Source organism: Sapajus apella, unplaced genomic scaffold, assembly GCF_009761245.1.
Source record: "Sapajus apella isolate SASKATOON/1434 unplaced genomic scaffold, GSC_monkey_1.0 scaffold118, whole genome shotgun sequence".
NCBI lineage: Eukaryota > Metazoa > Chordata > Mammalia > Primates > Cebidae > Sapajus > Sapajus apella.
In genome coordinates, this window is record NW_022437058.1 from 926,288 (window position 1) to 951,966 (window position 25,679).

Consider the following 25,679-nt stretch of genomic DNA (forward strand, 5'->3'; position numbering starts at 1 on the left):
GTGGAGGATGGTGGTGGAGGACGGTGGTGGAGGATGGTGGTGGAGGACAGTGGTGGAGGATGGTGCTGGAGGACAGTGGTGGAGGACAGTGGTGGAGGATGGTGGTGGAGGACAGTGGCGGAGGATGGTGCTGGAGGACAGTGGTGGAGGACAGTGGTGGAGGACAGTCGTGGAGGACACGACGGAGGACGTGGTGGAGGACGGTGGTGGAGGACAGTGGTGGAGGACAGTGGTGGAGGACGGTGGTGGAGGATGGTAGTGGAGGACTGTGGTGGAGGACGGTGGTGGAGGACGGTGGTGGAGGACGGTGGTGGAGGACGGTGGTGGAGGACTGTGGTGGAGGATGGTGGTGGAGGATGGTGGTGGAGGACTGTGGTGGAGGATGGTGGTGGAGGATGGTAGTGGAGGACTGTGGTGGAGGATGGTGGTCGAAGACGGTTGGTATAGGATGGTACATGGGATGATCAGGGGAGGTGGCACCAGAGGTGGCACTGGAGAAGATTCTTGAAGGGAGTCAGAGAGAGAAGTCCAGGAAGGTTGGTGGGAGAAGGCCCAGGCCCAGGGCCCAGGAGGCAAGAGCTTGCTTGGCACAGCCAGGGTCAAGGAAGACCCGGAAACCAGTGTAGCTGGAGTGGCAGGCAGAGGGGGTCATAGGATGAGAGATGGGATGGAGTGGGAGTGAGCTCACAGAGGGTCCTGTGGGCCTTGGGGAAATGGGACATTTTATTTGGAGTGGGCGGTGGAGGAAAAAGATTGCTCCATTTTAAAAGGATCTTCTGGCTCCCGTGTGAACAAAACACTTTAGAGAGGAAGAGTGGGCACAGAGTGACCTGCTGATGAGCTATGGAGCCTGTCAGGGGGCAGCAGGGCAGTGGCAAGGACTGGTAAGATGGAAGGCTTTGCCTGCAGGTGCAGGTGAAGAAAAGAAGGCTGGGGAAGTCAGGGAGGCGGTGCTGCTGATAGCGACCAGCAGGTGCTCTGCAGGAGGAAAGTGCTGGACTTATCTGTGACTGCCTACTTTTGGGAGGCCTGTGAGACTCCCGAGCAGAGATCCAGAGCTCGTTTTCAGGCAGAGGCCAGGGCTGGAAAATGTGTTCAGCAGTCTCAGCCCAGGCATGGTATGTAAACCACAGAGCCTGGCTTTGTTTGTAAAAACACTGCTCATAATAGCCAAATGGGGAAATATCCATCCATCAGGAAATTCACCTGCTACCATGTCATTCAGTGGAATATTTAACTACCTGGTTAAAACACATAAGTCATTGCTTTCACCCGTAATACACTTGAGGCTTTGCCGCCAAGGAAAAGTTAGAAGTAGTGCCGTGTTACCTCCACCAATGAGTTCATAATACGTAAGGCCTCTTCCAGCAAGTCACCTCTTGGGGCCTACAGCAGTCCAGGGCCAAAGGAAACAGAAATTCCTTTTGTTGAAACCACTGTATTTGAGAAGCCCAGGATAAGTAAGCTTCACTGTGGGAAGCATCGTCTTACCCATGCCGGCTCCCCACTCAAGCCCACTCAGTCTTAAGACCTCCTGTTCTTCGGAAAATCTTGGGAAAAGAGCGCCAAGATGTCTTAGGAGCTGTTGTTCAGGCTGGATACGTGGGTTTCTCTCCCACTGGGTCAGCACCACCTAAGCACAGCCATTACAGTTTATCGGAGGTTTTTGCCTTCCGCATTTTCAGTTACCCATGGTCAACCTCAGTCCAAATACACACCACATGGAAACTCTCTGAAATTTACAATTCATACGTTTTAAATTACACGCCATCCTGAGTAGTGTGATAGAATCTCATGCCATCTTGTCTAATCTGTCTCAGGATGTGAATCCTCCCTCTGTCCCGAGTATTTGCACTGCATATGCTACCTGCCTGCTACTCACTTAGTATCTGACTCAGTTATCAGATCAAGAAAACATAGTATGTGTAGGATTCGGTGCTGTTTGTGGTTCCAGGCATCCACTGTGGGACTTGGATGGCACATACCCCTCCAGATAAGGGGGAACTACTGTATAGAAAAGGACTTTCCATATCTCGGTCCAGGGAGTACCAGAAGGCACCTGATCAGGGATACTATTACGATGATAAACTACACGAATCACATGCCTTCTGTAGGTAGTCATACGCCTGATTTCAGCATCATCTATGCCTAATTTAAGCATCCTTTAGTAGCTACTTTTGTGACTCAAACAGTCCATTTGGAACTGTCTAACATGTACATGAGGCTGTAGGGGATGGGAGTCACCCAGTAGTAATGAAAGTTCCAATGTAAGAAGAAAATGGTATGTTAGAAGGCAGCAAAGCCTGACTTGCTGACAGCTGCATCCCAACAGGTAGTAGTAACCATCACCTAGGTCTCCTACCGGTCCTGGCTGTTAGCTGTCATTTACCAACTTCATGAAACATGGATCATCTTCCATCCTTATCCCTCTGAGATGGTGGTGGTGGTGCTGGTGATGACCATCCAACTTAATGACTTGGGTCAGAGAGTGTTTGTCCTTTGACTGGATTAACAATAGAAGCCATGGATTCTTGACACCAGAGAGACAAATATAGATTCTCATTAGAATTATTCTAGATTAACCACACATACATGCAAGAATGGAGAAGCAGGAATCAGCATAGAAAAAGATAAACAATCACAGCAGTGAAGGACTTGAACCCATCACTGTAAAATTTTATAGAAGACTTTCTGGGATGGGTTCTGTCCCTGATGGTCCCCAGGGACTGTGCCTACAGTCACAACACTGCAAGGCCTGCTCATACACATACATCTAGGAGCCTCTGTGTGGGGACTTGGACGTTTAACCGCCCAAATAAGAACATTCACACCCAGAATTTCTTGCTACTGTGCCAGTGGTAGAGGCCAATTTTCCTAAATTAACCCCTCAACATGGCCTAGGGGAGGAAGAAGGAAAACAGAGCCGGTGGGAGAAAGCCCTGCCACTGGCTCCTTCGTGGAGGAAGTCATCCTAGTAGGGACACTGATGAGATGGAGCAGAGCATTCTCACAGCTGGGCTGCTGGAGGGACGCAGCTAGACCCTCCATCCCTGCCCACACTGCCACCTGCGAGGCGGGACCTACTCACATGTGGTGAAAGGAGGGCTGAGGGATAGAGATGGCTGCAAATTCCTTAACACTCTTTCCTTGAAGGGTACATGTGGCTTCCTTCCCCTTGAGTCTGAACAGTGTGTGACCGCCTCTTTTTTTTTTTTTTTTTTTTTTTTTTTTTTTTGAGATAGAGTCCCACTCTGTCACCAGGCCGGAGTGGAGTGGTGCAATCTCCACTCACTGCGACCTCCACCTCCTGGTTTCAAGTGATTCTCCTGCCTCAGCCTCCTGGGTAGCTAGGATTACAGGTGTGTGCCATCGCACCCAGCTAATTTTTGTATGTTTAGTAGAGACGGGGTTGCACCATGTTAGCCAGGCTGTTCTCGATCTCCTCACCACGTGATCTGCCTGCCTCAGCCTCTCAAAGTGCTGGGATTACAGGCATGAGCCACCGTGCCTGGCTGACAGCTGTGACTAGTAAATCTATGGTGGAAGCAAAGCTGATCCTGGCCTTTCGGAGCTCTGGAAGCATCTACTCTGGGTCTCATGGAACCTAAAGCTGCCATGTAGAAAGCCCTACTTCCCTGAGGGATGAAGGGGCCACTTGGAGAGTCTCTGAGATTCCATGGAGAGGGCTGAGCCTCTAGTCAGCCTTGCCAAGGTCCCAGGTGTGGAAGCGAAGCCAATTTAAACCAGCCCAGACCAGCCCAGACTCTAGCTAAAAACCACTTGACGACCCTTGTCGATGCCACTTGGGCAGATGAGCTGACCAGCTGAGACTTGCCTGAGTTCCTGACCCACATTCTATTATCATAAAATCGTGGTTGTTAAGCTGCTAAGCTTGAAATCCTTTGTTACAGGCAACAGATAGGCGGAAGGAGAGAGCGAGCATCTCCCACTAACTATCTCGAACAAAGGGCCTGTCTTAGTCAGCCCGGACTGCTGTAACAACACCACAGGCTGGTGACTTCAACAACAGACATTTGTTTCTCACAGTTCTGGAGGCTGGAAGATTCGGTGTCTACTGAGGGCCCTCTTCCTGGTTTGCAGACGGCGCTTTCTTGCGGTGTCCTCACGTGGGTGGAGTGAGGGTGAGGGAGCTCTCTGAGGTCTCTTTTACAAGAGCACCAAACCCATTCATAAGGCTTCCCCCTCATGACCTAATGACCTCCCAAAGACACCACCTTTCACTGGGGCCTTTAATTAATGCAATACCATCATATTGTGGGTTTCTATTTTAACATGTACATTTGGAGGTGATGTAAACGTTCAGTCCATAAGACGTTTAGCACCAAAAGCAGTGCAGAGCCTCCTCTGCATCATAGGTCGGCACTTGTCTTCACAATATCACCGCACGCAGACCTGAGAGAGCCTGGTGCAGCAGTCATGGGACACGTGGAATCCATCCTCATCCCAGGATGCTGGACAGGGACTGTATCGTAGGCAGAAAGTACTCTAGGTTTGCCCCTGAGAAATGAAGTCAAATGGCTCAGGGCTAAACTCCTTCAGGATCTGGACCTAAGTCTTATTTCCAAAACTTGGTGGTGTTTTGGAATCACCTGAAGAGCTTTTAGAAAATATTGTTGCCTGGGCCCCACTCTCTGAGGCCTGAGCATTGAGATTTTTTTCAGGTCTCTAGACGGTGGTGGGGGGACGGTTCTCCATAGAGCCACATCATGGATTGGTTCATCTGCTGCATAGGGGCTATCTTAAAAATATGTCCAAGATATGGCATTGGAGGGTAAGGTAGCAAAACAGAATATTAGAATCTCATTTGTATTAAAATGTTAAAAAGAGAGTGTATGTATATGGATAAAAATTATGCAAAGCAAACTAGAAAATCTTGGTACCTAGGGTAGGAGGGTAGTGAAGGAAGTGCTGTTTTGTGTTGTTATTAATTCCGTTTATTTCACCAATGAGTTTTAAATTGCAGCTGTGGTGTGGTGCATCAATAGCTGCCTGGAACTTCAGGGTAGGGCGCCTTGGTCAGTCCCACCCACCCCAGGCATGCTACCATCCAATGGGCTTTGGTTTTATAAATGACTCCTCCCATCCAACCTGTGCCTGAGGACCTAGAAGCTGAGAGGAGTATAAGCAGACACTGGCCTCCAGGGCTGCCAGGGCAGAGTGAAGTAGCTCAGGGTGGCTTAGTGGGCACCGAGCACACACCAGGAGATGACGCGGGGCAGGAGGACAGGCAGCAGGTGGAGTCTTCCAGGTGTAACCAAGGCCACTGTGAGAGTATGGGCAGGGGGGCTGCTTGTGTGTAAATCGATTGTGCCAAACTAGCAATCTGGATACAGGTGTGTGTTTGGTGGTCAGAGATGTCCAGTACCTCCTAGCTCAGCCAGGAGATCTACAACCCTTGCAAACCTCATTCATCCTTAGCAATACAAGATAGCACTGCTCATTTGTGGGGAGGAGGCTGAGATAATGAGGACCAGCTCGTATATAATGTGAAGCCTGGCTGTACACCAATGAGAGATGATGGGGGTCAAGCATCACTTACCTCTGCGATTAACAGGGTCCTTAGCCACATATGCAACATAATCAGTTGTGTCCTATTAAAGAAAAAAGAGATGTCTATATCACTAATCACAAGTGAGACACCACACAGTCGGGGACACGGGGCACGAACCAGAGAGTTTAGAGGGACTCAACTACCACACAGCTGAAGAATCAAATGCTGCCTAAGGAACTGCCCACAGAAGACTCAAGCTATGTAATGTGAGCAGCAACCACCCAGAGGTCTCACATCGCAGACTTTGACTCAGCAGGTCTAGGTAGGGTCTGAGGCCCTGCACTTCTAACCAGCTCCCATGTATACTGAAGCTGCAGTGTCTCAGTATCCATGGGAGCTGGTTAGAAGGGCATTCACACTTTGAGCAGCAAGGAGAAAAGGCAGGTTGTCACCTGAGACACTTTAGAAACACTGATACCTGTGTCCCAATATGCAGATGATCTGATTTAATTGGTTTGGATGTGAGGCCTTCCCATTAGTTTTTAGATGCTCCCTAGATGACTGTAATGTGAACCAAAGTAGAAACCCACTGCTTTCGGCCTTGTCTACACCAGTGGTTCTGCAATTTGAGCTGGTATCAGTATCCCCTGCAGGGCTGGTTAAAATAGAACACTGAGCCATACCCGAGTTTCCAATTTCGTAGTAGTTCTGGGGTAAGGGCTCAAAATTTGCATTTCTGACAAGTTTCTAGCTGCTGCTGGTCTGGGGGCCACACTTTGAGAACCACTCGGCTAGAAGAAAACCAGAGTGAATATTTAAAGGCCAACTGCCAATGCTGCCTTCATGGTGGATGAGATGTAATGGTTCTTTTCTTCTTGGACATAAATAGTGATCTTCATCCTTTAATATGTTTTTAAAATATGAGCCCTATTTAGAAGTCTCATCCTGCTTTATGAAATGTGAGTTCCTTTGCCTGCCTTCTCATGTAAGCAGTGTGTAGGGGAAAGGATGACCTCAAAAGTAGACCAAGGCAGCCATGTCCGTTTTAATTCCTAAACAAATAAGCAGAGGAAACTATAACTCTCTTGAAAGCAGAAAGGACTCCTCTGCAAAGTTGATATTTTCAACATTCAAGCCTCCATGGGGCAACTGGTAAAAGTCCACCCCATTTAGGCAGGCATTTCCCAGATGCCATTGCTTTGAAGGGTTTTCAGGTAATTTATACACTCCCGATGTTGCCAGAACCGAAAAGCCTCTGTCATGACTTCCTGCATTGCTTTTTCTGTGGGCAAAGGAGACATCCCTTTCTCTCTAAATGGTGCCCTACAAAGCTCTCCAAGGAGAGAGGGATGAGGGAGAGAGTGAGTATGGGGCGGGCATGTCACTGTTGTGGGACATCTGCTGTAGGATCAGGTGGGTGGTGCTGGGCGCTTCACACACACCATCCTGCTGGATCTTACACAGCCCAAGACCACACCAGTGTAGAATTCTTCCAGTGGTTCTTGAGATAATGGTGCAGTTTCCCCGGTCACTCAGTAGGGTGTGGCTCAGCTGAGCTGTTTTCTTTTCTGCTCAGGACACTGTTCCCTGGTGTATTCACAGACTCACTAGGGAAAGGAAGTGAAAGATCATCCACCTGGTCAAACTGGCTTCTGGTCATTTCCATCAAGGAGGGTCTGGTCAGAATCTGAAGTTATTGGCAAAAACAAGGGTGACAGCTTGTATTCATAGACACTTCCTGAACTCATGAGATGTGACTGTCAGAAGGATCCTTAGAGAGCATCTAAGAGAGCACCAGCGTTTCTCAAGCTGAAATCCATGAAACCCTAGGGTTGGACAGGTGTCTTCTCCAGTGTTTGAGATGTTACCAGCATTTTTTTTTAATTTTTATTTTAATTTCCATGATTATCTTAAAAAATAACACAAGAGTATCTGGGATCATTTAGATGATCACCATGTTATCAAGTTCTGTAAGCAATTTCAACACCATGATTTGCAGTCGGGCTTCCAACATTATGAGTGCTAGGTTTTCAAAGAATTAGAAAGAAAAGGACACAGGGAGATTCCTTTGCCCACGTAAAGCAAATTGACATTACATTTGTACATGATGTACAACTGAGGTTTTCGCTTGAATAGAAGAAATTAGTGGAAAAATTTAGTCATCCAGGTACCCATGGTAATGCAGAGACATTGAACTTAAAAAATTCTGCCCCATGGTGGCCAGGCCAGCATCACATTGGGAATGGAGACTTAGTTTCAGCAAACTTTGTCCATGATAGCAAAGTAATATTACATTGAATGTCATTGGCCTTACAATGTTTACTTCTATTTAACTTTCATTTTAAGTAGGGTTTAGAGTTAAATAAAAGTATAAACATAAGAAGTTTATTTTTTATTTATTTTTGCACATATTCAGGTAACAAAATTAGAGTCAGCATTAGTAATGAATACAAGGAAATTATTTTTTTGCATTCTTACTCTGGCTCAAAGTGGGGAAGCAGGGAGAATAGAGAGACATAATTTGTCCCCGTCTCTCAGATGGTCAATGGCCAAGCTTTTTTGATGCCAATATTCATCTTTTTCTGGCAGAGCAGGCAAATATATTACCATTCAAAACAATGTTTTTGTCATCTTAGCACTCTAAGTTCCAAAGACAGAGCTGCAAAGTGCTGTTCTGTGTCTATGCTATCCCTGTTCCCACTCCCCAAGACCCTCTGAGCCTGGCCATTGTTCTGGCATTCTTGTGGTGGTCTGTTAACAAAGCTAATTCAGTAGGTTATAACTACACCATGCCCTTTTTAGAGGGGAATTAATAACATTTTCTCGTATATCTTATTTGCCATTTCAAAATACCATTTTCCTACTGGGTAAACTGAAGCATTAAGCAGTAAGTGACATGTACACTTAGGAAGAGAACAAGGACTAGAACATAGAATTGTCAGCTTTATTAAAATGTCTACCAGTTATGTGCTAAATTCATGGTTACAAATCAATTTGGAATGGAATCTCATGCACAATACAAAATGCATTTGAATTTGTTTAAATGGAAAGTAACTAGGCTTCCTGTCCTGTGTTATAACATTTTATAAACCAGAAAAAAGAAATCACAGGAAATATAAAGGGTTGTGGATTACTTTAAAGATTACTAAATGTTTCCAATTTTTTTTTAAATAAGAGGTGATGAGGAAATCTGAAAAAAAAAAATGTATAGTCCTGTGTACATCCTGAAAATAAAATAGTTTTGACACAAACCAGTGTATTTGGCTTCCAACAATCTAGATATTTGTGTCGTCACTCATAATATCAACATTAAAATGGGTTTAAGAAAAGCTCTTGGAGGAAGCTATTAGTGCAGATACACAAGACATCTGCCTTTTATCTGTCACACTGGGCTATCCTCCAAATTTAAGAAACAATGGTTCCAAATATCACAAGGGGCAAGCAATTAGACAACCACTGCAAATGAGGTGGCAAACGGGCGGACAAATACATATAGACAGCATCTGAAGAAATGCTCCTTGGGTCAGGTACAGTGGCTCATGCCTATAATCCCAGCACTTCGGGAGGCGGAGGCAGGTGGATCACTTGAGCCCAGGAGTTTGAGACCAGCCTGGGCAACATGGTGAAACCTTATCTCTACTAAAAATACACAAAATTAGACAGGCATAGAAGCATATGCCTGTGGTCCCAGCTACCCATGAGGCTGAGGTGGAAGATCACTTGAGCCCAGGAAGTCAAGGCTGCAGTGAGCTGTGATGGTGTCACTGCGTTCCAGCCTGGGCAACAGAGTGAGACTTCGTTGGATGAGTTCAACTGGGGAAGACTTCCACTTTCTAAATATGCATCTCAAAGAGGACTTTCGTCTTACAATACAATGTAAGAAATCATACGGATTCGAAAGAAAGGAAAGGCATAACAAGGGAAGAGAAGGAAAAAAAAAAGAAGGGAAAGGCATTGTGGCTGACTTTTGACAAGAAGACCCTAAGTATGCAAAAGGCCCAAGCCACTGGACCCTATGGAATGGCACAGCCTCAGGGCTAAACAGTGCTCTGACCGTCCTTTGACAATTTAGCAGAGATATAAGGGTAAAGAACTGTCTGTCGGGTGGGCAAATCCTTTCCCTGCAGAGGGCCCTTGGCTTAAGGGTCTGAGATGGGGTTGCCGGGAAGCAACCGGGCCCTGGCCTCTCACGGCAGCTCATGCCGGCCCAGGCAGGAGTGGCACCCAGCATGGCCATGATATTCGCCTCTGGCAGCTGCCCCAGCAGGGCAGGGAGAAGTACTGCTTCCCGGATGCTGAGATTGGTGGCCTGATTGTACTATTCTTTGGAAATGTCAAGGCTCTGGAGTCTACCTTTGAAGTTGCTCCTTCAATTTGGCTTCCAATATGCCAACAGCAATTTTCTAATCCAGTTTCCGAAATAGAAGGGATATGAAAAGAAAGGTAGTAAAGTCACAGGGAAAAGCCCCTTCTTGGGCTAGTAAAAGACAGGGTCCCCAACCTTGAGATGAAGAGATCTTGGACCACTAAACTTTTATGTAACATCTGAAGATTGTCTACTCATAATTTGGCTAAAGAATGCAAAACACCAGGACATTATTTTATATTAAAAGTCTATTTAACACTAAAAAAGTAAAAAGGATGTCTTCTTAGGATATAAGATAATTTTTCAATTGAATAAATCCACCTCCAGGAAAAACTCACTCTATTATCTTAATTTTAAAACTTTTCTCCAAATGGGTGGAAACTTTACCTAGACGCATGAAAATTCAGATGAGAACATTCTGGAGGGTGAGGTTTTCTCTCCCTTACTTCTGGAAAGGGCTGACTTTGCTTTCTTCCCTTCCCCTTCTGTGCCTCGCTCCTTTGTGACCAATTTCCTGCCTGGTTTCTTTGCAGGCCTGGGCTGTCCACAGTGATGGATACTGCCCTGCCCCGGGAGCAGGAGGTGGTTTTCTGAGTTCACCTTCGTAACAGTACAGTTTAGACGACATGGCCACTCTGAAGCTGAATGCTGACATCCTATTGTAGCATTCCTGCCCAAACGTGGGAAACACATTCCCTTGTTATTCCACCTTCTTCTTTAAAGATATGAAGCAAAAATAGAACACTCTCATTCTGTTCTCAAGTCTCCCTCTTACTCTCGCTCTGCAACTCCCTCCTTGTTGGCAAAGCAAGCTATCAAAGGCTACGGTATTACACTTGGAGAGAAAAATGCTGATTTTAAGTGGCTATGAATAAAGCAGACTAAGTAAATTCACGTTCTTCAGGCAGACTTAAAATATTAATATGGAGTTCAAAGAAACACAAAGTAGGGTGAGGGCAGAGTGACAGCGTGAGAAGCCCGTGGCAACTCTCAGTCCTGGGGGGCTGTTTCATCACCTCATAAGAATACCAGTGCTTCCAGGATTTTCCACAGCTTTTGGCTAATGAAATGACAACTAATGTAGGGTCCTTGTCCCAAGTTACCCCTAAAAATAAAACGATGGCCAAGAAGACCATTTATGGAAATCAGGAGGGGGAGATTAGTTGGCATCACAATTAAGTTTTTTTTATAGTGTCTTGCAAGGCACATTTTTGAAGCAGGGATCCCTTCTCAGAAATTCTCAACAACAGCAAGAGTATCCCAAGGGTACTTACCGGGTCTCCCCCAGAGGCGAAGGAGATGGACCGCATGTGGTGATTTGCTATGATCTGCCAGGCCCAAAACAAGAAACGAGAATGTGCTGTTATCGCCCTTTCCATATTTTGAAAAAGCAACTGTCTGTTGGCAGGCATTACAAATTGACATGTTTTCCTGAAAATTGGTACCTATATAAAAATAACAATTATAAAAGTATAACAATCGATCACCTTTCACAATCTGATGGCTGCTGTCCAGCTGCTTTGCCAGAACAGTGTCGGTGAAGCCTCACTGCAACCTGTGATGTGGGAACTGTCGTCATCCCACTTTACAGGTGAGGAGCCAGAGCCCGTGATGTGGGAACTGTCGTCATCCCACTTTACAGGTGAGGAGCCAGAGCCCAGAGGGCCCAAGTGGTTTGCTTAAATTAAGACAGCTGGTGATCAGCAGAGCTATGATCTAACACAGGAGGCAAATAGAGCACCCTTAACATAAGTGACTCCATCTTAGAAAAAGACTCCATCTCACATTTTAAAAGGCAACATCCCAGCAGGTACCAGATGTTTACCTAATTTATAAAGACAGCACCCAACAAGAGAAGGACATGAAAAGGCATACTCTTATTATCAGTCCGCACCAGAGGACTCTGATCATAAAAAGCAGGACTTCACCAGCTTGAAACAGTCTTCTTAAGAGACACCATCAGGCTGTCTTTGTGATGAGCGCCCAGCACCTGCCAACGAAGGCTCTGTCCACATCAAAGACTCTTCTTTGAAAGACATTGTTGTCCGTCTGGATCAAGCCAGGACACTGTCTTTGTCCATGTCATTTGCCATGGATTCGTTTATTAATCCCTACTCCTATCTCTTTTTCTCTTGATGTTAAACGTTACGTGGTTTGATGTGGAATGTCTAACCTGCAACATTGATATACTGATTGAGTATACTCTTATGTATGGTTTACAATATTGACTGACCTGTGGAATGGCTTGAGCCTATGTGCTCACAGCTCTGATACGGAGTGAACGCCATGTAGCTCGTGGTTTTTATGATTAAAATAGCAGTAATAAAAGTCTGACCTTGCGGAAAGGCACAAATGTGCATGGACCTGGTTATGTCTGACCTTGAGTCGCTTATGAGAGGGAGGTCCAAGCCGAGGCCGGGGTCTTAACAACCATGCCTCTTCCAGAAGGAAACTGTCTCACTCACACACCAAAACACCACACCTCATGGATTCTGTTTCCAAAAACACACTGGGGTCTCCAATACAGAATCTGCAGCTAGAATGGGAGGAAATGTGGCCCATATTCCATTTTATCCCATTTGTATCATGTGTATATAAATTGGAAAGCTGGCATCCAAGATTCCAACTCTGCGCCATCTAAAGCACTCTTGTAATTTATCAATTTAAAAACCAGAGCGGACAATCTATGTTAATTTTAAAATGGGAAATTTCCATTAGCTTTATAAACTGCGGAGTACAGTGGAATTTAGTAGACACTGAGTAAATTAGAAGCTGCCCTAAATTTAAAAAGCTACATAAGTCTTCCGTGCTAATTTTATCTTTTTAAAGACAATGAAATGACATTGAAGTAAATTTCCGGGGGTGGGAACAGAGCTCATTTCTATCCCAACGTAACCAGGTTTAGCTCTACAGAGTCCCCTCGGGCCCTTGTCCTCCGGTAGGCAGTCAGAATTTACACAGCTGTAATCAAATGTCCCAGGGATTTGTCCGAACATGCTGCTGTGAAACTTGAAATAAAATATAACTGAATTGTAATAGAAAATAAGACAGTTTTAAATGCCTTCTTTGGTTATTGGCACTTACAAAACCTCAGGATCTAGAAAACCGTGAGTACTTAAGTGAACAGAAAACGAGGCTGGCCGCATCAGCTGCACCCAAGCCCCAGCTGAGTTAAACTAAAAATAGTGGCCTTTGCGGCTCTCTGGAATCTTCCCTCTGGCGCAAAGGTAAAGGGCTCCCAAGATAGCAATCACCAGAAAATGATAAACTATGGCCCCCAAAGTTTTACATTTTTGCTTACTTAATTTATGCTTATAAGGCAGGTCTAAAACTGGGAGTTTAGAAATTAAAGGAAACTATGACTTGGGAAAACAATAATAAAAGTCATATTAGGTCGATGTGATGCGTGAGCCTTATTGTGTGATTGTATGTTGTCTCGTTGGGTAAGACAGAAATTGAAAGCCAGAGTGAGAAAATTAGAGCTAATTGACCTAAATCACGTGCTTTGCCCTGAGAGCGTTGCATCTCATTTCAACTCTGTAGAGGGAAGTGGCTGTTGTCTTGCTGCTATCTCTCTGGATGGAGACAGTGTTGTAGCCCAGTGAGCACAAAATCACCACCTAGACAAAGACTAGGCCACATTACAGGGTCTTTACTGCTGGCGTTCAAGGAGGACTCATGTCTCTCTAACCCATGGCCCCGAAAGGAGGGTGTCAAGACCTTTCATGCCCATTAACCACCTCCTGGGTGAGGGTGAGGGGCTTCGGACATTCTGATTGTTACTTAAGTGGTTCACAGAAGTCAAGATGAGCATTAGTTTACACATTGTCTGGGTAGGGTGGAAATTACAGGCCTTAGATACTTATTACAAGTTGCAGGGACCAAGATGTCATGGGTTTGGACTGCTTGCCTGTCACATTAGGGTTACAGAGAGCAGTTTCAAAGGAAAGCTGAGGTATGGTCCAGATATGCAGTTTAGGGGGCAATTACTGTGTCACAAAGGGAGTGTCTAGCCAGGCTGTTCTCAATTTGCTACGGTTGGACCCAAAAGTCAGCCAGAAGGGAGAGCCAAACCCTGTGTGCTTGCCCCTCACCTAAGCTTCACACACTCATCAACAAAACTTCAAGTCACCTGGGTGTCCAGAACCTGCCGCTTTGCCCCATCCACCCAAACCAAGGGCAGAAAAACAAACTGGACTCTCGCCTCGGCTGCCATATTCCAGGACAGAGAGGGCCAGCCCAGTGCCTCACCCGACTGCTCTCAGTTTGCTTTCTATTTTACTGAGTGGGGGAAGAAGATCCCACAGATTTAAGGAGTCTGAGGACCAAACAAAAGGTCCAGGAGACATAGGAAAGGAACAGCTCCAGGCACGAAGGAGAATGCAGAGGTGAGCCTAGCCCACAAGCCTTCACAGCTCAGCCTCAAAGTTGTGCCAGAGAAAGAATTCACAACCTCCAGAGCTGGTGAGCTAGTCTCTTAGACAAGTTAAGATAAAAACACACAAGGAGTTATCTGTCAGTCCTGTGAAGACAAAAGGAGCCAGAGAGAAGTGGTATCTAGTTATGCCAACACAAAGCCTGGGTTTTGCTTCCCATTTCTGTGCTAGAGCTAGGATTTATTTCAACATCTTGGGTGGCAAATGGAGGAATAAATTAAGCTGGAGATGCTGCTCACTAACCTGGGGAACATGGAAGTCAATCAATAGAAATATGTATAGTAACATAAAGGTCACTGCAGGCATCCCCGGTGACAATGTCAGAGTTAGGTGGAGTATTATATAGAGAGGTCCCATCCGAGCTCCAGCTCCTCCTGCCAGCCCCAGAAACCGAGTCAGAGCAGAGCAAGGGAGGGGAGTTCACACTCCACACCCTCCTGGATACTGCACAAGCATCTTACCTTCTGCACCTCATTTGACCTTCAAACGTGCCTTTTTGGTAGCTGGAATAGCGACTCAAACACCCATTTTTCCAGCTAAAGAAATTAGTGATGACTAGATAAATCTAAAAGATAGACACTACGCAGGAATGCAACCATCCTTACTAAAATTAGCCTTAATTTAACACTGTGGCTGTGGTGCCTCGGTCAGCTCCAAATGAATTCCACACTGGCTATTCCATAGACAGCACCACTTCTCATCGCCCCCACAACACTGTGTGCTACGAATTCTCCAAAACGATGAGCCACTAAAGGAGGAAAAAAATCATCAATTAGGCCACGACATGCCATCCACTTCGAAGGTTATAAATAAAATGTGGCCTGTCAGACCCATTAAATATGGGATAAAAGAAAAAAATAAGGGCAAGGACGTTAAGAAGAGACTTTGCACACACATAATTTTTTTTTTTACATTGCAAGTACATCAATGATTTCATGCATTATCCTCCCAAAAAATAAAAAGCAGAGTTAAAGAGAGCCAATTTTATTTATGCTTCTTTTGGTGACCCTTCAATGTGGTCAAAGTTCATAGACGAGTAAAAATTTGAGGCAAACAGATGCTGTGTGAGCTCCCTAAAGCTACAAGGAGGACGCCTGCGAAACACTCATCACCGAGGCCGTGGGCAGGGTCCCTACAGGAGATCTGAGCACCCACGTACCTGTTTGGAGTCAGGGGTCCGCAGGTTCAGACTGGCAGTGGAGATGGTCAGAGAGATGCTCATTCCTGCAAACTGGAGGTTGCTCTTTCCCAAGATGCTGGACAGCATTTTGCTTGGAGGCTGTGAAATTAAAGAGCATTATTTTAGCTGTTTGATTTCCATCTCAAAGGGTGGGGATGTAGATGCTTGCCATACCCACAAACTCTCACTGACTGTTCCCCCCTCCTTAGGCATAGGAAGGCAAAATGTGAAATGCATAAGTGGGGAGTGTCCGAAGCTAATATGCAAATTTTAGAATATGCAATATACAAATTGTAAATCATATAATATGTAAATGCTGAGGTGAGACCTGTTGCAAGCAGGCAGAGGTATCAGTCTCCCAGGCCTTTTCTCTGACCCTGTTGGGAAGTGTCTCATGGGGAAGCCCTTGCATGTAAACCTGGGGAAAGCCCACTCACATTTTGCAGGCTCAGCAACCTGGTTTTGCCACACTTACTTTAGAGGAAGAGTCAAACTAACTTAGAGGAAGATTAAAGCAGGCCAGCTCTAGGGGATTACAAGTATCCCAGGAAGTTGGAAGGATGTTCCCGGCTGAAGGGAATGGACCACACATTTTTTTGCTGCAAACACTCTCCTTGGTCAAGGTTCTCAATGGACTGTCCTGTTAGAAGCCCATGGGCCTAGAGCCACCATGAGGATAGATAGACATGGCCTGTCTACCTGGTGTATCCATTACCCTGTCAGAAATGTCCTGGCAGGGAACTGTCAGCTGTGTTTTAGGGCCAGGGACCTTCTTCCCTGGTACCCGGATGGCACTGCTCTTTGGAACCAACCCATCCTTTCTTTTTGGATTAGAACACTCTCTCTTTGGATATGCTAATTCACTCCTAACCAGGTTCATACCCTTTTTAATCTCCTAAAGGAGCTATTTAAAAACAGAAATGCTAAGGCCCATGAGATTCTGGGCGGAGTCGGGAAATCGGCATTGTTTCCACCAAAAGAACCACGATTGTGTCCCAGGATGAGCTGGGACCCGGAAGATGAGATTCCCCATCTCTGTTCTCAGTCGCCGTCTTGTTCCTGTAGTGGAGACTCTGGGGCCTTGCTTGGTTCCCCATGGACTGGCCAGAACACAAGCTGGCACATCTGAGTCTTCATTGAGAGTTCTTTACTGGAAACCCAGCCGCCCTGTGGGTGCATGAAAGTTCCCAAGCTCTGAAGACAGAAACGAGATAGAGCTCTAGGGTCAGCAGAGTCAAGCATGCAGCTACCCAGATGATCTGGAATCAGGAACGTGCAGCCTCAGGGCAGATTCGGAGGGTCTTTGAAGGACATTTTCTCCACAATTCAGGTTAGGCATAGAAAAGCCTTGATTGCGGATATTTAGTTGAGTATTCACCAGACATTTAACTGAAGAGGTTCTCATGGTTTCTCCTAATCCAGGTGTTTTTCTCCTAATCCCATCTTGCTCAAATATCTTCAGGATGCAAAGTCCTGGTGCAGTGTTTGAGCATGCAGCCTGTGCTCTCAGACACCACCCACCTGCATGGCGCCCTGTCCCCTCCATGCCACAGTTGTCCTCATCTGTAACATGGGGATATGCAGTGGTATTCTAGTGCTGGCTTGGCCCAGCTGATGGGAGCCAATTATCAAATGTTTCAGAATTTTATATTCTAGCCATTAATCACAGCTATTATTAAAAATAAATAGATGTAAACTTACAATTAAATAAATAACCTTTAAAAAACAGACAATAATACTCAACACGCATCAGCTCCTAATTCTTTTGCTGCATTAACTACTAACTGCTTATCAAGTTCTCTGTGCCCGTAGAACCTGCATGGTGGAGCTACCACACATCTCTTCCCGACTCCATTTTCAAGGGATATCATTTTGAGAAATTGAAATCAGCCACACTAGAAGTATTGACATCACAGAAATCAGAAAATGTTACAAACTCTCTTTCTCATTCCCCTGCCCAACCTGGAGAGCTGGTTGTTAAACATTTACCAGCACACCACTGGGGACATCTACCTCAGTTGTTGTAATTAAGTGAATTGACGTATTGAAAATGCTTAAAGGAAAGGCTGACTCTGTTTTAAGTGTCTGTTGTTACCATTGTCTTCAGAGTTTAAGCCACAGTGAGTGAGTAACCAGGGGGTCTACTTCTGGGACAGAGACAGCTAACCGTTCTCAACCATGTGAGCGAAAAAACAATCTAAGTCCTTTCTGCTCTTAGAAGTAGCAAGAGCCAGGCCACACAAGCGGGACAATGAACAATTCTGTGTGACTGAAGACCAGAGTGTTGAAAAAGAGGAAGTAAAGGAGGAGGCACAGTTAGACACAGAGCATTGAGGACAGTACCTTTCTCTTCTTGAAGGCTCCCTTGGCACCAGGTACAGCTTCACAGACACGGCTGATGGCTTCCCTTAGGACAGGAAGAAAAAGCCATTTTATCATGTGTCAGTCGGGATTATGGAAACCAGAGATGCTACGCTTGCACATCTAAAGAAAATAACCGCCTGTTTATTGCAAAATAGAAAAAGACCTGCTAGTTTGGGAGTCATTTAATTTTTTTTCTAAAACACAAAGCTAAACAAAACGCAGACAGGGCATCGTAAAACCTCTGCTGGCACTATTCTAGTTCTCTTTGTTGTGGCGGCTGGATGCTAATAGAGTTATCTGTGTCAATCCTACACTTTTTTTCACATTTTGCTAAGATTCTATTTTTGTGAGGCAGCACCCTAAAATGTACTCTTCCTGACACTGTGGTGCTCTCTATCTCCTTAACTTTGGTCAGGACATCAGGCCTAAACCTAATCAACCACCTTGATTGATCAAGATCCTTCTTAAGTGAGTTAGAATGTAATTAAAAGAAATGTGGTCATTTTATTCCCCGTTTTTGCCGTTAGTGAATCTTACAAAATCAAGAGGGGTTGGAAGGAGAGGAGGAACCGCAGGGTGGATAAAGGAGCCAGCAATGAGGTGGTGTGCAGGGCAGTTCCATGGAACAGCACTGGTGGGGCTGCTGGGGTGTGCAGGTGTGGTGTGCAGGTATGGCCCTGGTGGAGGAGGCAGAGTGCCCTGGTGCTGAGGGGCCAGGGGGCAGGGTTCCAACACCTGGCTCTGCATGGGGGCAGGAGGGCCCCAGAGGGTGAGGAAGCAAGACAGGATGGCAGCAGCTAAGGGCTGGGGGGGGGGGGGCAGGAAGGGGATGCTGGAGAGGAAAGACAGCTCAACCTCATGAACCAGCCTAAGTGAGAAACGCCTGGGAGGTGGGCAAAGGTGGCTCCAAGTCAGGGGTCCAGAAAAGAGCTGGTGACCTTTCCCACTCACACATGGAGGGGAAAATACTAGTGCATAGAGAAAAATCAATAGGGACCTGGAGACACGGTGAATTAGAGAAGATAACAGGTCCTCAGAAACATTCTATAGACTTTCTAAGCTCCATACTTCTTCAAATTAATTTCTAACATGTACATGAAAAATAATCACCATAACGACACAGTGTTTTCAAAAGAAATATGCCCATATCAGTTAATCGAGAGACTATTAGGACAAGCTTCCCATTTGCCACGCAATTCATTGTAGAGGGCAGGGAAGGAAACACTTTCCTAAAAGCTCAGATGCCAGGAAAACCATAGGCAATGAATCGTCATGATATGGAAAAACTGAAGCAAGAAACACATGTTTTTGATGTTTACGCTTACTCCTACTTATTTTATAACAATCTTCTAACTGTGGTTCTATCAAAGTGACCAATCACGTATCATCTAACGTACTTTCTAAAAGCTGATTGCTTATTAAAGAAGCTCAAATTGTTTCTTTACAGAACTATATAAATCCATTATCTATGTTGTATCTGTTTAATTTTTAGAAAACCAGTTCAGTGAATCTCTGCATTGTATTTCTTATATTAAATGACATACTTAATTGATCAAGGCAGCTAAGCCTCTGATAGTCCCAGCAGGGTAGAAAGATACTATATGGGGAAGTGTCTCCCTTTAATCACTCCTTAAAAATCCCTAATAAGCACCATATTTATTTTACATTCCACCAACATGGAGTCTAAAAGAGAAAATCAGACTCTGAGGACAGTTATCCAAAAAGACACACAGTATCAAATGTCTCATCTAGTCAGGCCCCGGAGCTTACAGCAGGGCTCCGGGGCTCCTGTGCTCCTTTTGGGGAAGAGAGGTAGAAACTGCATCCCCAGTTAGAAGGAACTACAAAGCACTGAAAACAGTCAACATTTCTTCCCCAAAACTTCTCACACAAAACAGAATGCACAGGGCTCAGGGTACACTTGCAGATAGAAGAAGTTCCAGATATTTCTCAGAGCTTGTGTACTCAGGGAAAATCCTAACAATCCTGCTTGTGAGCCTTTAGAATCCCCAAAGGAGTTTTCAAATCAAACTGCTTTTTAGAAAAATGTTCTCTTTTCATCACTGGCATAAATTCCTTCCTAATGCTCATATGATAACACGTGTGTGTGAATTCTCATTTCAACCACGGTGATGGTATCTATTTCTGTTTGAAATAGAAATGCAGCATAACTATTAATAACTGCAATATTTAGATGCCTGGAATGAGTTACTTTAACTCCAAAATCTAAATTTAAATGTAACTATTCTCAACTCTCCTTCTTGCTGTTTAAGTGCAGTACATTTTGGTAAGCAGTAAAGTTTAAATTTGTTCGTTTAGCAATCATTATTTGGTTTTATGTAATTCCACTTAATCCCTATTTGAATCTCAGGTACCAATTTTGCCCTGTTTTTAATCATAGGGATTGCTTCTCAACATTCTGTTCAGTACGACCCTGTTTCTGTGAGCCAAATCATGACCTCAGAGCTCAGCTAATATGAAAATGGGACATTTGGCAACTCTGTGGTCACTGAAAGTCATGAAAGCCAGCCCAACTCTAGATGTGAACCTTAATTGTCCTCATGATTTCACCATCTTCCCTTCAGAACTGGACCCTTTGAAGGCACATAGTAGCATCTTTCTCTCTCCTCATCCATCTCACTACAGCCGTCCCAAGGCCCCACAGGAGTGACCTATGTGACTGGCGTGGATCAACGCATATCAGTAGAGAGGAGTTACCCACGAAGCAGCATTTGAGTGAGTGAGCAGCTACCCAGGAAAAAAATTACGCTGGGCTCCTGTCTCTTGCCTCATATGCAAATAAATTATAAATGGGTCACAAATTCAATTCATTTGTAATGAAACGATGAAAGGAGTAAAGAAAACTGGGAAGGATATTTTTTAATTATCTTAATGGAAAGATAATTAAAGCTATCTTTAAAGTGATATAAAATCCAGAAGCCATAAAAGAAAAACATTGATACACTCAATAGCATAAAAAAATTATGCACAAGAAAATATGTAACATTTCGCAGTCATCAAGGTAATTGTCTTAATAAAAGTCAGCAAGGAAACCATCAAAAGCCAAACAGAGGGTGGAACAAAGGATACGGACAAAGAGTTCCAGGAAAGGCAATACACACGGCTCTGAAAAATGCAAAGACATACCCAGCTTTACTTGTAACAAGAATGCAGATTAAAACCTATACTGAGATTCAATTTTCATAGCCAAAGATTGAAGCTTTACAGCACTTTGCAGGGAAACAGGTACCCTTCTCAGTGCGCCATCATGCCCTCCCGCCGCCATGCCCTGTGTGTTTCTTGCCTTTTCTGAGAACGTTGAGACTCTAAAGTTCCAGCCTCTAATCCCCCCCCGCTTGCCTTCTCTTCCGGCCACTGTGTGACCGGGACCCCGGGTGAGTGTGTGGTGGTACGATAAGAATATCCCACACCCCTAGTTCTTTCTCATTCCATGCACTCAGTGGGCCCTGCTCCTGCCTGGCCTGGACGGAACCTTGAATCTAATCCACTCACCTCCACACGAGAAAAAGTCTCCCATCACGTATGTGTCACCTCATTTATTTATACATAATAAACATGTCCAGGCCCAGCAGAACAGTAAAAACCCTAAACTTCATGGAAACGTCTCCTCTTCCCTCCCTAAGGCCTGCCTAGGGAACCTCCAGGTGGCCACGGAAGAAAAGTGCCCCCTAACATTCCAGCTGCAGCTCCTGACCCCTTGGTGGGGTAGGGATGACTGTAGGGGGTGATTGCCACAGAGAGGTCAGGAGTGGAAAGGTGACACTGACAGCCTCAGTGCTGAACCCTCTGGCCAGGCTGGTAGTACCCCGTAGGGAAAGAGGCGACCCCCTTGGTGCTCCTGGATGTCCTCCTGCCCTCATGCCCTGTGTGAGTTACTTGTCTCCTCCGAGACTCTTTTTTTTTTTTTTTTTTTTTTGGTGAGACAGAGTCTGGCTCTGTCGCCCAGGCTGGAGTGCAGCGGTGCAGTCTCGGCTCACTGCAACCTCTGCCTCCCCAGTTCAAGCAATTATCCTGCCTCAACCTTCCGAGTAGGTGGGGCCACAGGTGCATGCCACCACATCCAGCTAATTTTTGTATTTTTAGTAGAGACAAGGCTTCACCATGTTGGCTAGGATGGTCTCGATCTCCTGACCTCATGATCTACCCTCCTCGGCCTCCCAAAGTGATTGGATTACAGGCGTGAGCCACTGCGCCTGGCCTCCACTGAGACTCCTGAGACTAAATCTCCAGCCTCTAAGCTGTGGCGAGCACCTCCAGTTGAGGGTTGCACCCAACCTGTCTCCTCTCAGGAACACTTTCCTTTTTTCTTTGAAGACTCCTCCCCAGGAGCAGGGGGGCACCCATGGATGAAACGGACAGTGTCTGTTCTTCACCCCACACACGCACTCCCTCCCAGCATCCACACCAGTAGGAAGCTTCTTGCTGTGAACGTGGCTCCTGTCATCAGCAGAGAGCTGACTGGGCCGCATAGGTACCCCTCTCTGGACCAGCGCCTCTGCCAGGCTGCAGCAGGAGGGCAGTTTCTCCTCAAACACAGCCACTCCCACTGCATGCTTCCCTGTGTGAGTCGGACATCAGTCCATGGGGCCACCAAGGCCCTGGTGGCACGTGTCAAAGTCCTGGTCCTCTAAGCCCCTCACTGACTCTGAAGCCAGAGGAAACCATCGCCCTCCTCCACAGGAGGACTTAGGGGGCACTGAGAACTTGCTCTTACTCTCTTTATATCTTTGGGGTGAGGATTAGGCAAAGTGCAGCAAAACAGATGCTAACGCCTCTTCCCAAGCCCTTCATAGGAGGGCCACCCCTCCCTTGAACTGTCGGAGTCCTGTGCCCCATGGACTCCAGGCAAACATAACCAGAGTCCCATTTTACCCTGAGGTTGCCTCCCGCCCTCCTGTTTGAAGGGGCCTGACGATCTCTAGGCTCCGAATGCTTCGGGAGCAGGTGGCTCACCCACCTTCCCCACTGGCCCACTGATCTCTAAGTATCAGAATTTTATACATAGATACCACACCCAATGGCTAGCTCCGCTTCAGTGTCTTAAAATCATCACACACTTGATGTTTTCAAACCCAGCCTAATTTTCCCCACCAAAAATATTTCTCTCTAGGCTTCCCAGGGCAGAAAACAGCACCATGCTCTACCCGGCAGCTCACACCCCACACAAGGGAGCAGTCCTGGGTCTCTCCCTCACCAGCCACACACCAAACCCATCCCAGCTCCCTCCATGGGGAAGGCGAGCCAGGCTGCACTCCCCAGAAGCCTTCAGAGTAGTGGAGGAGACAGGATAACACGGCCACGTGTGTACTGTGAAGGACCAGAGTGTGCCATTCTACCTTTCATAGGAGCAAGAGGTCAGTTACCTGGTCAGCAAAGAAGGCTCAATGCCAAAGAAGCAGGTGCTGAAAGAGGCAGTGGAGGAAGATCTTATAAAAATACAGACCGGGAAGGAGCACGGTGGACATGCAGGAGCCCCAGCTCGCTGGGTCCAGGTATGCAGAGTCCTGGGAGACAGGCAGAGCCATGGAGTTTTCTGATTCAGGTCTTAGAGGAATTTCAGGATACGCCAAGGAACAGGAAACAACCAATGCCTTTTTAGTAGTCCCTGATGTGATAGAAATAGACGCGGTGTGCAGACAGGCGGAAAGGGCTGAGAAGCTGCAGGCAGGGAGATGAGCTGGGAAGTTACCGATGTTGTGACGGCCAGACTTGGATGGTGAGAGTGAAAACGAAAAGAGGACCATTTGGAGAAGAAGCCCACAGACGTGCTTCATTACGGAGACTGATGCTGAGGGCGGGCCCACAGATGACTCACTCTTTCATCTTGGGGACGGCCTCTCTCTTTTCCCCGTGGGTCATTTTCTCCATCCTGAAGCAGTTGATGCCAGGTGGGCCATGTCTGAGAGCCAGATCTGCAGCAGGGACAGAGCTGGGAGGCTGCCAGTCCAGGCCGAGGGCGCGTAGGAGCCCAGGCACCAGGAGTGAGAGTTCAGGGGCAGAGGGACACAGAACCAATGGCTTCTTCCCAGTTTCATCCACAGCCAAGCAGATTAGTTTCCCGGCTCCGGCACACTAAGCATCCAGCCATAACCAAACCATTCGGAAAAACTGAGAGTCAGAAATCGTAGGCATCAAAAATGCCATAAATCTGACTTTTTAAAAAGCCATTCGACCGAGATGTGTTGAAACCACTTCAATATTATATGTCGCAAACACAGCGAAAGAGCCGTGGATTTCAGAATCTGCACACCACTGGAGAAATTGACTTCCCTTACACCTTAGCAGTTCACCTGTACCATTATAATCCCAGCATTCTCCTGAGACCTTGTTCTGTGCCTCGGCCATCGGTTTGCCCTGGAAAGGTGTTTAAATGTACACAGTAGGTATATATAACTACTGGTTGGTAATTATTAAACAGATGCCAAAAAAGTATCCTATATATCCACATAAAAGCCCAAATAACGAAACTAGAAAAGAGATTCCTAAACCATGCTGAAAGAGATCTCATAGAGTGAAAGATAAGCTCTTGGGATTACTAAGAATGTATTGACCAAAAAAGTAAAGCCCAACAGAGACAAAATTGAGGCTAATATTTCTTCTATGGTTTAAGTAAATAATTAATAAAGTTCACTTGAGGTCACAAGTCATGTCAGAGGCATCTTCACTGGACAGATCAGAGACTTGCTTTATTCTTATAAACGCTTTCACTGAATGTTTTCTTCTCCTTTAAAATTCTAACAGTTGGGTTAGAAAAAGCCTTCTGCTCTCAAATTGACTGCTTCCTGATGTTGATGTGCCAGTCAAGGGGAGAAATCCATACTCCTCAGCTTTCCCACAATTTCATAAATGAGCCAAGTTCTCAGGCAATGAGGAAGGAGCTCCCATCTGTGCTGCTCTCTGAGGGAGATGGTGCCGTGTCCCTCACATGAGCCATCAGAAGTTGGACCGCCACGGCACTGGAGCCACGAGAGGCTGAACTGGGCTGGACGGGGCTGCCTAACACAGTGTGGAATCCAGAGACCCATGAAAACCCTGCACACGCATATCTTCACTGCCAGTTTTTAGGAACTACTTATCTTTTGGGAAAGATGCATTTTGTGTGATCAAATGCCACAGGCTTTAAAGATCTCAGTTCCACTGACATCTGCTCTCTTAGTCATAAAGCATGGACAGGTGAAGTGAGCAGCCTTGGCGCCAAAGCTTCTGCCCTTTAGAAACACACACACAAAAGAAAAGGGGACCACTGTGGGGCCTGACATCATTCTGGGACTTGTTCTAAGTGCTCTGAAGGCGTTCTGCCTGCGTCCTATGAAGCTCAGGGCAAGCCTCCATCACAGCGTTTCCCTGTACCAGTCTTGACCGCATAAACCCGGAGTGAATCCCTGGTCTCTTCCCTCAGCCTTCTGTTCACTTTTCCTTGTAAAGTGGCAGCTAAATCATTTCAGGTGCCTTCTTCAGCCAAGGCAGTCTGACGGCTCTAGAATGGAGGGGCCAGTCTGCCTCCCATGCTCTTGCAGCTCCCCGTGCCAGATCCCTGAGGTGGTGAAGAAATGTGCCAATGAAACCTGCTCAATAAAATCTTTATCCATAGGATTCTTCAGGTGGACAGATACAGGTCTCAGAGGCCACTGAAAATAGGCTGAGACAACATGATTCGAATGCAGCCCTGATGGGAAGTCCTGCGCCACACAGACATGTTGTCCATAATTGTTCCATTCAGGGGCCGAATTTTCTCTAGTTTCTGTTTAATTCAGCTTCATACAAGGCTCTCTGGGGTGCAAACCTGCAGAAGGCAACACT

The 25,679-nt window shown here is 46.0% G+C and overlaps 1 protein-coding gene across 2 annotated transcripts in view; it reads right to left on the bottom strand.

The window, feature by feature from the left end:
• SHC3 (SHC adaptor protein 3) overlaps positions 1-25,679 on the bottom strand; it is a 167,458-nt gene that overhangs the window by 53,830 nt on the left and 87,949 nt on the right. For both annotated transcript variants that reach the window (XM_032260413.1, XM_032260412.1), the window contains 4 exons: positions 17,838-17,901; positions 15,474-15,593; positions 11,153-11,206; positions 5,561-5,612 (listed from right to left, as the gene is read on the bottom strand). In XM_032260413.1, coding sequence (XP_032116304.1) covers positions 5,561-5,612; positions 11,153-11,206; positions 15,474-15,593; positions 17,838-17,901 — 290 coding nt within the window. The remainder of the gene's footprint in view (positions 1-5,560; positions 5,613-11,152; positions 11,207-15,473; positions 15,594-17,837; positions 17,902-25,679) is intronic.